Source organism: Eucyclogobius newberryi, unplaced genomic scaffold (assembly GCF_026437365.1).
Source record: "Eucyclogobius newberryi isolate DKJ021-1_F unplaced genomic scaffold, fEucNew1.0.hap1 SCAF_10, whole genome shotgun sequence".
Classification (NCBI taxonomy): domain Eukaryota; kingdom Metazoa; phylum Chordata; class Actinopteri; order Gobiiformes; family Gobiidae; genus Eucyclogobius; species Eucyclogobius newberryi.
In genome coordinates this window covers 4595754-4608989 of record NW_027315724.1, presented here as the reverse complement: position 1 = coordinate 4608989, position 13236 = coordinate 4595754, and the positions used below count along the sequence as shown (strand labels likewise).

Genomic DNA, 13236 nt, shown 5'->3' with positions numbered 1-13236 from the left:
GATCAATCTGACCAAACCAAGCCCCACTTTTTGTAAAATCTAAGATGATTTAAGAGCTTAAATTTACCCTGCAGGAACCCTGTTAAGTACATATTTTTTGTATAATTTTCTTTCAAGGCGTCATTATGGGGTATTGTTTGTAGAATTTTGAGGCAAATAATGAATTGAATCCATTTTGGAATAAGGCTCTGGAAGTGTCTTTTAAGGGGTTCTATAAATCATGATGGATCAATAAAACATTCAAAAATAAATAAAAACATGCCATAAAAACACACTTGGTTGGTTCAGGCTCTGGACTTGTTTGTAAATTTAAGTCCTGTGTAGTCTCACCTCCTTTAGGGCTCATGGTGAGGATCTTGTGCACGGCCCTCTCGATGGGCCCCAGGTTCCTCCTCCTGAAGTTCTTCCTGTTTGGGCCCATCATGCGGCGCTTCGCATCGAACTTCAGGTCGGCCCATTTCTTCATAATCTGCCGCACCTGCACCACACGAACACATCCAGGTTATACAGAAGAGCAGGAGGACAGTGGAGCAGGAGGACAGTAGAGAAGGAGGACAGTGGAGCAGCAGGACAGTGGAGCAGGACAGTAGAGCAGGACAGTAGAGCAGGAAGACAGTAGAGCAGGAGGACAGTAGAGCAGGAGGAAAGTAGAGCAGGACAGTGGAGCAGGAGGACAGTGGAGCAGGACAGTAGAGCAGGAGGACAGTAGAGCAGGAGGACAGTGGAGGAGGACAGTAGAGCAGGAGGACAGTAGAGCAGGAGGACAGTGGAGCAGGAGGACAGTGGAGCAGGAGGACAGTAGCGCAGGAGGACAGTGGAGCAGGACAGTAGAGCAGGAGGACAGTAGAGCAGGAGGACAGTGGAGCAGGACAGTGGAGCAGCAGGACAGTAGAGCAGGAGGACAGTAGAGCAAGACAGTGGAGCAGGAGGACAGTGGAGCAGGAGGACAGTGGAGCAGGAGGACAGTAGAGCAGGAGGACAGTAGAGCAGGACAGTGGAGCAGGAGGACAGTAGAGCAGGAGGACAGTAGAGCAGGACAGTGGAGCAGGAGGACAGTAGAGCAAGACAGTGGAGCAGGAGGACAGTGGAGCAGGAGGACAGTGGAACAGGAGGACAGTGGAGCAGGACCGTGGAGCAGCAGGGCAGTAGAGCAGGAGGACAGTGGAGCAGGAGGACAGTGGAGCAGGAGAACAGTGGAGCAGGAGGACAGTGGAGCAGGACAGTGGAGCAGGAGGACAGTAGAGCAGGAGGACAGTGGAGCAGGACAGTGGAGCAGGAGGACAGTAGAGCAGCAGGACAGTAGAGCAGGAGGACAGTGGAGCAGGAGGACAGTGGAGCAGGAGGACAGTGGAGCAGGACAGTGGAGCAGGAGGACAGTAGAGCAGGAGGACAGTAGAGCAGGAGGAAAGTAGAGCAGGACAGTAGAACAGGACAGTGGAGCAGGAGGACAGTGGAGCAGGACAGTAGAGCAGGAGGACAGTAGAGCAGGAGGACAGTGGAGCAGGACAGTAGAGCAGGAGGACAGTAGCGCAGGAGGACAGTGGAGCAGGAGGACAAAAGAGCAGGAGGACAGTGGAGCAGGACAGTGGAGCAGGAGGACAGTGGAGCAGGACAGTGGAGCAGGACAGTGGAGCAGGACAGTAGAGCAGGACAGTAGAGCAGGAGGACAGTAGAGCAGGACAGTGGAGAAGGACAGTAGAGCAGGACAGTGGAGCAGGAGGACAGTAGAGCAGCAGGACAGTAGAGCAGGAGGACAGTGGAGCAGGAGGACAGTGGAGCAGGAGAACAGTGGAGCAGGAGGACAGTGGAGCAGGACAGTGGAGCAGGAGGACAGTAGAGCAGGAGGACAGTAGAGCAGGAGGAAAGTAGAGCAGGACAGTAGAACAGGACAGTGGAGCAGGAGGACAGTGGAGCAGGACAGTAGAGCAGGAGGACAGTAGAGCAGGAGGACAGTGGAGCAGGACAGTAGAGCAGGAGGACAGTAGCGCAGGAGGACAGTGGAGCAGGAGGACAAAAGAGCAGGAGGACAGTGGAGCAGGACAGTGGAGCAGGACAGTGGAGCAGGAGGACAGTGGAGCAGGACAGTAGAGCAGGAGGACAGTAGAGCAAGACAGTGGAGCAGGAGGACAGTGGAGCAGCAAGACAGTGGAGCAGCAAGACAGTAGAGCAGGAGGACAGTAGAGCAGGAGGACAGTAGAGAAGGAGGACAGTGGAGCAGGACAGTGGAGCAGGACAGTGGAGCAGGACAGTGGAGCAGGACAGTAGAGCAGGACAGTGGAGCAGGAGGACAGTGGAGCAGGACAGTAGAGCAGGAGGACAGTAGAGCAGGAGGACAGTGGAGCAGGACAGTAGAGCAGGAGGACAGTAGAGCAGGAGGGCAGTGGAGCAGGAGGACAGTAGAGCAGGAGGACAGTGGAGCAGGACAGTAGAGCAGGAGGACAGTAGAGCAGGAGGACAGTAGAGCAGGAGGACAGTGGAGCAGCAGGACAGTAGAGCAGGAGGACAATAGAGCAGGAGGACAGTAGATCAAGACAGTGGAGCAGGAGGACAGTGGAGCAGGAGGACAGTGGAGCAGGACAGTGGAGCAGGAGGACAGTAGAGCAGGAGGACAGTAGAGCAGGACAGTGGAGCAGGAGGACAGTAGAGCAGGAGGACAGTAGAGCAGGACAGTGGAGCAGGAGGACAGTAGAGCAGGAGGACAGTAGAGCAGGAAGACAGTAGAGCAAGACAGTGGAGCAGGAGGACAGTAGAGCAGGAGGACAGTGGAGCAGGACAGTGGAGCAGCAGGGCAGTAGAGCAGGAGGACAGTGGAGCAGGAGGACAGTGGAGCAGGAGAACAGTGGAGCAGGAGGACAGTGGAGCAGGAGGACAGTGGAGCAGGACAGTGGAGCAGGAGGACAGTAGAGCAGCAGGACAGCAGAGCAGGAAGACAGTGGAGCAGGAGGACAGTGGAGCAGGAGAACAGTGGAGCAGGAGGACAGTGGAGCAGGACAGTGGAGCAGGAGGACAGTAGAGCAGGAGGACAGTAGAGCAGGAGGACAGTGGAGCAGGAGGAAAGTGGAGCAGGACAGTGGAGCAGGACAGTGGAGCAGGACAGTGGAGCAGGAGGACAGTGGAGCAGGACAGTAGAGCAGGAGGACAGTAGAGCAGGAGGACAGTGGAGCAGGACAGTAGAGCAGGAGGACAGTGGAGCAGGACAGTGGAGCAGGAGGACAGTAGAGCAGGAAGACAGTAGAGCAGGAGGACAGTGGAGCAGGACAGTGGAGCAGGAGGACAGTAGAGAAGGAGGACAGTGGAGCAGCAGGACAGTGGAGCAGGACAGTAGAGCAGGACAGTGGAGCAGGATAGTGGAGCAGGACAGTAGAGCAGGAAGACAGTAGAGCAGGAGGACAGTAGAGCAGGAGGAAAGTAGAGCAGGACAGTGGAGCAGGAGGACAGTGGAGCAGGACAGTAGAGCAGGAGGACAGTAGAGCAGGAGGACAGTGGAGGAGGACAGTAGAGCAGGAGGACAGTAGAGCAGGAGGACAGTGGAGCAGGAGGACAGTAGCGCAGGAGGACAGTGGAGCAGGACAGTAGAGCAGGAGGACAGTAGAGCAGGAGGACAGTGGAGCAGGACAGTGGAGCAGCAGGACAGTAGAGCAGGAGGACAGTAGAGCAGGAGGACAGTAGAGCAAGACAGTGGAGCAGGAGGACAGTGGAGCAGGAGGACAGTGGAGCAGGACAGTGGAGCAGGAGGACAGTAGAGCAGGAGGACAGTAGAGCAGGACAGTGGAGCAGGAGGACAGTAGAGCAGGAGGACAGTAGAGCAGGACAGTGGAGCAGGAGGACAGTAGAGCAAGACAGTGGAGCAGGAGGACAGTGGAGCAGGAGGACAGTGGAACAGGAGGACAGTGGAGCAGGACCGTGGAGCAGCAAGGCAGTAGAGCAGGAGGACAGTGGAGCAGGAGAACAGTGGAGCAGGAGGACAGTGGAGCAGGACAGTGGAGCAGGAGGACAGTAGAGCAGGAGGACAGTGGAGCAGGACAGTGGAGCAGGAGGACAGTAGAGCAGCAGGACAGTAGAGCAGGAGGACAGTGGAGCAGGAGGACAGTGGAGCAGGAGGACAGTGGAGCAGGAGGACAGTGGAGCAGGACAGTGGAGCAGGAGGACAGTAGAGCAGGAGGACAGTAGAGCAGGAGGAAAGTAGAGCAGGACAGTAGAACAGGACAGTGGAGCAGGAGGACAGTGGAGCAGGACAGTAGAGCAGGAGGACAGTAGAGCAGGAGGACAGTGGAGCAGGACAGTAGAGCAGGAGGACAGTAGCGCAGGAGGACAGTGGAGCAGGAGGACAAAAGAGCAGGAGGACAGTGGAGCAGGACAGTGGAGCAGGAGGACAGTGGAGCAGGACAGTGGAGCAGGACAGTAGAGCAGGAGGACAGTAGAGCAGGACAGTGGAGAAGGACAGTAGAGCAGGACAGTGGAGCAGGAGGACAGTAGAGCAGCAGGACAGTAGAGCAGGAGGACAGTGGAGCAGGAGGACAGTGGAGCAGGAGAACAGTGGAGCAGGAGGACAGTGGAGCAGGACAGTGGAGCAGGAGGACAGTAGAGCAGGAGGACAGTAGAGCAGGAGGACAGTGGAGCAGGACAGTAGAACAGGACAGTGGAGCAGGAGGACAGTGGAGCAGGACAGTAGAGCAGGAGGACAGTAGAGCAGGAGGACAGTAGAGCAGGAGGACAGTGGAGCAGGACAGTAGAGCAGGAGGACAGTAGCGCAGGAGGACAGTGGAGCAGGAGGACAAAAGAGCAGGAGGACAGTGGAGCAGGACAGTGGAGCAGGACAGTGGAGCAGGAGGACAGTGGAGCAGGACAGTAGAGCAGGAGGACAGTAGAGCAGGACAGTGGAGAAGGACAGTAGAGCAGGACAGTGGAGCAGGAGGACAGTAGAGCAGGAGGACAGTAGAGCAAGACAGTGGAGCAGGAGGACAGTGGAGCAGCAAGACAGTGGAGCAGCAAGACAGTAGAGCAGGAGGACAGTAGAGCAGGAAGACAGTAGAGAAGGAGGACAGTGGAGCAGGACAGTGGAGCAGGACAGTAGAGCAGGACAGTAGAGCAGGACAGTAGAGCAGGACAGTGGAGCAGGAGGACAGTGGAGCAGGACAGTAGAGCAGGAGGACAGTAGAGCAGGAGGACAGTAGAGCAGGAGGACAGTGGAGCAGGACAGTAGAGCAGGAGGACAGTAGAGCAGGAGGGCAGTGGAGCAGGAGGACAGTAGAGCAGGAGGACAGTGGAGCAGGACAGTAGAGCAGGAGGACAGTAGAGCAGGAGGACAGTAGAGCAGGAGGACAGTGGAGCAGCAGGACAGTAGAGCAGGAGGACAATAGAGCAGGAGGACAGTAGATCAAGACAGTGGAGCAGGAGGACAGTGGAGCAGGAGGACAGTGGAGCAGGACAGTGGAGCAGGAGGACAGTAGAGCAGGAGGACAGTAGAGCAGGACAGTGGAGCAGGAGGACAGTAGAGCAGGAGGACAGTAGAGCAGGACAGTGGAGCAGGAGGACAGTAGAGCAGGAGGACAGTAGAGCAGGAAGACAGTAGAGCAAGACAGTGGAGCAGGAGGACAGTAGAGCAGGAGGACAGTGGAGCAGGACAGTGGAGCAGCAGGGCAGTAGAGCAGGAGGACAGTGGAGCAGGAGGACAGTGGAGCAGGAGAACAGTGGAGCAGGAGGACAGTGGAGCAGGAGGACAGTGGAGCAGGACAGTGGAGCAGGAGGACAGTAGAGCAGCAGGACAGCAGAGCAGGAAGACAGTGGAGCAGGAGGACAGTGGAGCAGGAGAACAGTGGAGCAGGAGGACAGTGGAGCAGGACAGTGGAGCAGGAGGACAGTAGAGCAGGAGGACAGTAGAGCAGGAGGACAGTGGAGCAGGAGGAAAGTGGAGCAGGACAGTGGAGCAGGAGGACAGTAGAGCAGGAGGAAAGTAGAGCAGGACAGTAGAACAGGACAGTGGAGCAGGAGGACAGTGGAGCAGGACAGTAGAGCAGGAGGACAGTAGAGCAGGAGGACAGTGGAGCAGGACAGTAGAGCAGGAGGACAGTAGAGCAGGAGGACAGTAGAGCAGGAGGACAGTAGAGCAGGAGGACAGTGAAGCAGGAGGAAAGTGGAGCAGGACAGTGGAGCAGGAGGACAGTAGAGAAGGAGGACAGTGGAGCAGCAGGACAGTGGAGCAGGACAGTAGAGCAGGACAGTAGAGCAGGAAGACAGTAGAGCAGGAGGACAGTAGAGCAGGAGGACAGTAGAGCAGGAGGAAAGTAGAGCAGGACAGTGGAGCAGGAGGACAGTGGAGCAGGACAGTAGAGCAGGAGGACAGTAGAGCAGGAGGACAGTAGAGCAGGAGGACAGTGGAGCAGGAGGACAGTGGAGCAGGAGGACAGTAGCGCAGGAGGACAGTGGAGCAGGACAGTAGAGCAGGAGGACAGTAGAGCAGGAGGACAGTGGAGCAGGACAGTGGAGCAGCAGGACAGTAGAGCAGGAGGACAGTAGAGCAGGAGGACAGTAGAGCAAGACAGTGGAGCAGGAGGACAGTGGAGCAGGAGGACAGTGGAGCAGGACAGTGGAGCAGGAGGACAGAAGAGCAGGAGGACAGTGGAGCAGGACAGTGGAGCAGGAGGACAGTAGAGCAGCAGGACAGTAGAGCAGGAGGACAGTGGAGCAGGAGGAAAGTAGAGCAGAACAGTAGAACAGGAGGACAGTAGAGTAGGAGGACAGTGGAGCAGGACAGTAGAGCAGGAGGACAGTAGCGCAGGAGGACAGTGGAGCAGGAGGACAAAAGAGCAGGAGGACAGTGGAGCAGGACAGTGGAGCAGGACAGTGGAGCAGGAGGACAGTGGAGCAGGACAGTAGAGCAGGAGGACAGTAGAGCAGGAGGACAGTGGAGCAGGACAGTAGAGCAGGAGGACAGTAGCGCAGGAGGACAGTGGAGCAGGAGGACAGTGGAGCAGGAGGACAGTGGAGCAGGAGGACAGTAGCGCAGGAGGACAGTGGAGCAGGACAGTAGAGCAGGAGGACAGTAGAGCAGGAGGACAGTGGAGCAGGACAGTGGAGCAGCAGGACAGTAGAGCAGGAGGACAGTAGAGCAGGAGGACAGTAGAGCAAGACAGTGGAGCAGGAGGACAGTGGAGCAGGAGGACAGTGGAGCAGGACAGTGGAGCAGGAGGACAGAAGAGCAGGAGGACAGTGGAGCAGGACAGTGGAGCAGGAGGACAGTAGAGCAGCAGGACAGTAGAGCAGGAGGACAGTGGAGCAGGAGGAAAGTAGAGCAGAACAGTAGAACAGGAGGACAGTAGAGTAGGAGGACAGTGGAGCAGGACAGTAGAGCAGGAGGACAGTAGCGCAGGAGGACAGTGGAGCAGGAGGACAAAAGAGCAGGAGGACAGTGGAGCAGGACAGTAGAGCAGGAGGACAGTAGAGCAGGAGGACAGTGGAGCAGGACAGTAGAGCAGGAGGACAGTAGAGCAGGAGGGCAGTGGAGCAGGAGGACAGTAGAGCAGGAGGACAGTGGAGCAGGACAGTAGAGCAGGAGGACAGTAGAGCAGGAGGACAGTAGAGCAGGAGGACAGTGGAGCAGCAGGACAGTAGAGCAGGAGGACAATAGAGCAGGAGGACAGTAGATCAAGACAGTGGAGCAGGAGGACAGTGGAGCAGGAGGACAGTGGAGCAGGACAGTGGAGCAGGAGGACAGTAGAGCAGGAGGACAGTAGAGCAGGACAGTGGAGCAGGAGGACAGTAGAGCAGGAGGACAGTAGAGCAGGACAGTGGAGCAGGAGGACAGTAGAGCAGGAGGACAGTAGAGCAGGAAGACAGTAGAGCAAGACAGTGGAGCAGGAGGACAGTAGAGCAGGAGGACAGTGGAGCAGGACAGTGGAGCAGCAGGGCAGTAGAGCAGGAGGACAGTGGAGCAGGAGGACAGTGGAGCAGGAGAACAGTGGAGCAGGAGGACAGTGGAGCAGGAGGACAGTGGAGCAGGACAGTGGAGCAGGAGGACAGTAGAGCAGCAGGACAGCAGAGCAGGAAGACAGTGGAGCAGGAGGACAGTGGAGCAGGAGAACAGTGGAGCAGGAGGACAGTGGAGCAGGACAGTGGAGCAGGAGGACAGTAGAGCAGGAGGACAGTAGAGCAGGAGGACAGTGGAGCAGGAGGAAAGTGGAGCAGGACAGTGGAGCAGGACAGTGGAGCAGGACAGTGGAGCAGGAGGACAGTGGAGCAGGACAGTAGAGCAGGAGGACAGTAGAGCAGGAGGACAGTGGAGCAGGACAGTAGAGCAGGAGGACAGTGGAGCAGGACAGTGGAGCAGGAGGAGAGTAGAGAAGGAGGACAGTGGAGCAGCAGGACAGTGGAGCAGGACAGTAGAGCAGGACAGTGGAGCAGGATAGTGGAGCAGGACAGTAGAGCAGGAAGACAGTAGAGCAGGAGGACAGTGGAGCAGGACAGTGGAGCAGGAGGACAGTAGAGAAGGAGGACAGTGGAGCAGCAGGACAGTGGAGCAGGACAGTAGAGCAGGACAGTGGAGCAGGATAGTGGAGCAGGACAGTAGAGCAGGAAGACAGTAGAGCAGGAGGACAGTAGAGCAGGAGGAAAGTAGAGCAGGACAGTGGAGCAGGAGGACAGTGGAGCAGGACAGTAGAGCAGGAGGACAGTAGAGCAGGAGGACAGTGGAGGAGGACAGTAGAGCAGGAGGACAGTAGAGCAGGAGGACAGTGGAGCAGGAGGACAGTAGCGCAGGAGGACAGTGGAGCAGGACAGTAGAGCAGGAGGACAGTAGAGCAGGAGGACAGTGGAGCAGGACAGTGGAGCAGCAGGACAGTAGAGCAGGAGGACAGTAGAGCAGGAGGACAGTAGAGCAAGACAGTGGAGCAGGAGGACAGTGGAGCAGGAGGACAGTGGAGCAGGACAGTGGAGCAGGAGGACAGTAGAGCAGGAGGACAGTAGAGCAGGACAGTGGAGCAGGAGGACAGTAGAGCAGGAGGACAGTAGAGCAGGACAGTGGAGCAGGAGGACAGTAGAGCAAGACAGTGGAGCAGGAGGACAGTGGAGCAGGAGGACAGTGGAACAGGAGGACAGTGGAGCAGGACCGTGGAGCAGCAAGGCAGTAGAGCAGGAGGACAGTGGAGCAGGAGAACAGTGGAGCAGGAGGACAGTGGAGCAGGACAGTGGAGCAGGAGGACAGTAGAGCAGGAGGACAGTGGAGCAGGACAGTGGAGCAGGAGGACAGTAGAGCAGCAGGACAGTAGAGCAGGAGGACAGTGGAGCAGGAGGACAGTGGAGCAGGAGGACAGTGGAGCAGGACAGTGGAGCAGGAGGACAGTAGAGCAGGAGGACAGTAGAGCAGGAGGAAAGTAGAGCAGGACAGTAGAACAGGACAGTGGAGCAGGAGGACAGTGGAGCAGGACAGTAGAGCAGGAGGACAGTAGAGCAGGAGGACAGTGGAGCAGGACAGTAGAGCAGGAGGACAGTAGCGCAGGAGGACAGTGGAGCAGGAGGACAAAAGAGCAGGAGGACAGTGGAGCAGGACAGTGGAGCAGGAGGACAGTGGAGCAGGACAGTGGAGCAGGACAGTAGAGCAGGAGGACAGTAGAGCAGGACAGTGGAGAAGGACAGTAGAGCAGGACAGTGGAGCAGGAGGACAGTAGAGCAGCAGGACAGTAGAGCAGGAGGACAGTGGAGCAGGAGGACAGTGGAGCAGGAGAACAGTGGAGCAGGAGGACAGTGGAGCAGGACAGTGGAGCAGGAGGACAGTAGAGCAGGAGGACAGTAGAGCAGGAGGACAGTGGAGCAGGACAGTAGAACAGGACAGTGGAGCAGGAGGACAGTGGAGCAGGACAGTAGAGCAGGAGGACAGTAGAGCAGGAGGACAGTAGAGCAGGAGGACAGTGGAGCAGGACAGTAGAGCAGGAGGACAGTAGCGCAGGAGGACAGTGGAGCAGGAGGACAAAAGAGCAGGAGGACAGTGGAGCAGGACAGTGGAGCAGGACAGTGGAGCAGGAGGACAGTGGAGCAGGACAGTAGAGCAGGAGGACAGTAGAGCAGGACAGTGGAGAAGGACAGTAGAGCAGGACAGTGGAGCAGGAGGACAGTAGAGCAGGAGGACAGTAGAGCAAGACAGTGGAGCAGGAGGACAGTGGAGCAGCAAGACAGTGGAGCAGCAAGACAGTAGAGCAGGAGGACAGTAGAGCAGGAAGACAGTAGAGAAGGAGGACAGTGGAGCAGGACAGTGGAGCAGGACAGTAGAGCAGGACAGTAGAGCAGGACAGTAGAGCAGGACAGTGGAGCAGGAGGACAGTGGAGCAGGACAGTAGAGCAGGAGGACAGTAGAGCAGGAGGACAGTAGAGCAGGAGGACAGTGGAGCAGGACAGTAGAGCAGGAGGACAGTAGAGCAGGAGGGCAGTGGAGCAGGAGGACAGTAGAGCAGGAGGACAGTGGAGCAGGACAGTAGAGCAGGAGGACAGTAGAGCAGGAGGACAGTAGAGCAGGAGGACAGTGGAGCAGCAGGACAGTAGAGCAGGAGGACAATAGAGCAGGAGGACAGTAGATCAAGACAGTGGAGCAGGAGGACAGTGGAGCAGGAGGACAGTGGAGCAGGACAGTGGAGCAGGAGGACAGTAGAGCAGGAGGACAGTAGAGCAGGACAGTGGAGCAGGAGGACAGTAGAGCAGGAGGACAGTAGAGCAGGACAGTGGAGCAGGAGGACAGTAGAGCAGGAGGACAGTAGAGCAGGAGGACAGTAGAGCAGGAAGACAGTGGAGCAGGAGGACAGTAGAGCAGGAGGACAGTGGAGCAGGACAGTGGAGCAGCAGGGCAGTAGAGCAGGAGGACAGTGGAGCAGGAGGACAGTGGAGCAGGAGAACAGTGGAGCAGGAGGACAGTGGAGCAGGAGGACAGTGGAGCAGGACAGTGGAGCAGGAGGACAGTAGAGCAGCAGGACAGCAGAGCAGGAAGACAGTGGAGCAGGAGGACAGTGGAGCAGGAGAACAGTGGAGCAGGAGGACAGTGGAGCAGGACAGTGGAGCAGGAGGACAGTAGAGCAGGAGGACAGTAGAGCAGGAGGACAGTGGAGCAGGAGGAAAGTGGAGCAGGACAGTGGAGCAGGAGGACAGTAGAGCAGGAGGAAAGTAGAGCAGGACAGTAGAACAGGACAGTGGAGCAGGAGGACAGTGGAGCAGGACAGTAGAGCAGGAGGACAGTAGAGCAGGAGGACAGTGGAGCAGGACAGTAGAGCAGGAGGACAGTAGAGCAGGAGGACAGTAGAGCAGGAGGACAGTAGAGCAGGAGGACAGTGAAGCAGGAGGAAAGTGGAGCAGGACAGTGGAGCAGGAGGACAGTAGAGAAGGAGGACAGTGGAGCAGCAGGACAGTGGAGCAGGACAGTAGAGCAGGACAGTAGAGCAGGAAGACAGTAGAGCAGGAGGACAGTAGAGCAGGAGGACAGTAGAGCAGGAGGAAAGTAGAGCAGGACAGTGGAGCAGGAGGACAGTGGAGCAGGACAGTAGAGCAGGAGGACAGTAGAGCAGGAGGACAGTAGAGCAGGAGGACAGTGGAGCAGGAGGACAGTGGAGCAGGAGGACAGTAGCGCAGGAGGACAGTGGAGCAGGACAGTAGAGCAGGAGGACAGTAGAGCAGGAGGACAGTGGAGCAGGACAGTGGAGCAGCAGGACAGTAGAGCAGGAGGACAGTAGAGCAGGAGGACAGTAGAGCAAGACAGTGGAGCAGGAGGACAGTGGAGCAGGAGGACAGTGGAGCAGGACAGTGGAGCAGGAGGACAGAAGAGCAGGAGGACAGTGGAGCAGGACAGTGGAGCAGGAGGACAGTAGAGCAGCAGGACAGTAGAGCAGGAGGACAGTGGAGCAGGAGGAAAGTAGAGCAGAACAGTAGAACAGGAGGACAGTAGAGTAGGAGGACAGTGGAGCAGGACAGTAGAGCAGGAGGACAGTAGCGCAGGAGGACAGTGGAGCAGGAGGACAAAAGAGCAGGAGGACAGTGGAGCAGGACAGTGGAGCAGGACAGTGGAGCAGGAGGACAGTGGAGCAGGACAGTAGAGCAGGAGGACAGTAGAGCAGGAGGACAGTGGAGCAGGACAGTAGAGCAGGAGGACAGTAGCGCAGGAGGACAGTGGAGCAGGAGGACAAAAGAGCAGGAGGACAGTGGAGCAGGACAGTGGAGCAGGACAGTGGAGCAGGAGGACAGTGGAGCAGGACAGTGGAGCAGGACAGTAGAGCAGGAGGACAGTAGAGCAGGACAGTGGAGAAGGACAGTAGAGCAGGACAGTGGAGCAGGAGGACAGTAGAGCAGGAGGACAGTAGAGCAAGACAGTGGAGCAGGAGGACAGTGGAGCAGCAAGACAGTGGAGCAGCAAGACAGTAGAGCAGGAGGACAGTAGAGAAGGAGGACAGTAGAGCAGGACAGTGGAGCAGGACAGTGGAGCAGGACAGTAGAGCAGGACAGTAGAGCAGGAGGACAATGGAGCAGGACAGTAGAGCAGGAGGACAGTAGAGCAGGAGGACAGTGGAGCAGGACAGTAGAGCAGGAGGACAGTAGAGCAGGAGGGCAGTGGAGCAGGAGGACAGTAGAGCAGGAGGACAGTGGAGCAGGACAGTAGAGCAGGAGGACAGTAGAGCAGGAGGACAGTAGAGCAGGAGGACAGTGGAGGAGGACAGTAGAGCAGGAGGACAGTAGAGCAGGAGGACAGTGGAGCAGGAGGACAGTGGAGCAGGAGGACAGTAGCGCAGGAGGACAGTGGAGCAGGACAGTAGAGCAGGAGGACAGTAGAGCAGGAGGACAGTGGAGCAGGACAGTGGAGCAGCAGGACAGTAGAGCAGGAGGACAGTAGAGCAAGACAGTGGAGCAGGAGGACAGTGGAGCAGGAGGACAGTGGAGCAGGACAGTGGAGCAGGAGGACAGAAGAGCAGGAGGACAGTGGAGCAGGACAGTGGAGCAGGAGGACAGTAGAGCAGCAGGACAGTAGAGCAGGAGGACAGTGGAGCAGGAGGAAAGTAGAGCAGAACAGTAGAACAGGACAGTGGAGCAGGAGGACAGTGGAGCAGCAAGACAGTGGAGCAGCAAGACAGTAGAGCAGGAGGACAGTAGAGCAGGAGGACAGTAGAGAAGGAGGACAGTGGAGCAGGACAGTGGAGCAGGACAGTGGAGCAGGACAGTGGAGCAGGACAGTAGAGCAGGACAGTAGAGCAGGACAGTGGAGCAGGAGGACAG

General features: G+C 57.5%; 1 protein-coding gene across 1 annotated transcript in view; it reads right to left on the bottom strand.

The window, feature by feature from the left end:
• The window catches only part of LOC140373522 (uncharacterized), a 40299-nt gene that overhangs the window by 7227 nt on the left and 19836 nt on the right, over positions 1–13236 (bottom strand). The window contains exon 4 of the mRNA XM_072460060.1: positions 331–478. Within this exon, the coding sequence (XP_072316161.1) occupies positions 331–478 (148 nt within the window). The remainder of the gene's footprint in view (positions 1–330; positions 479–13236) is intronic.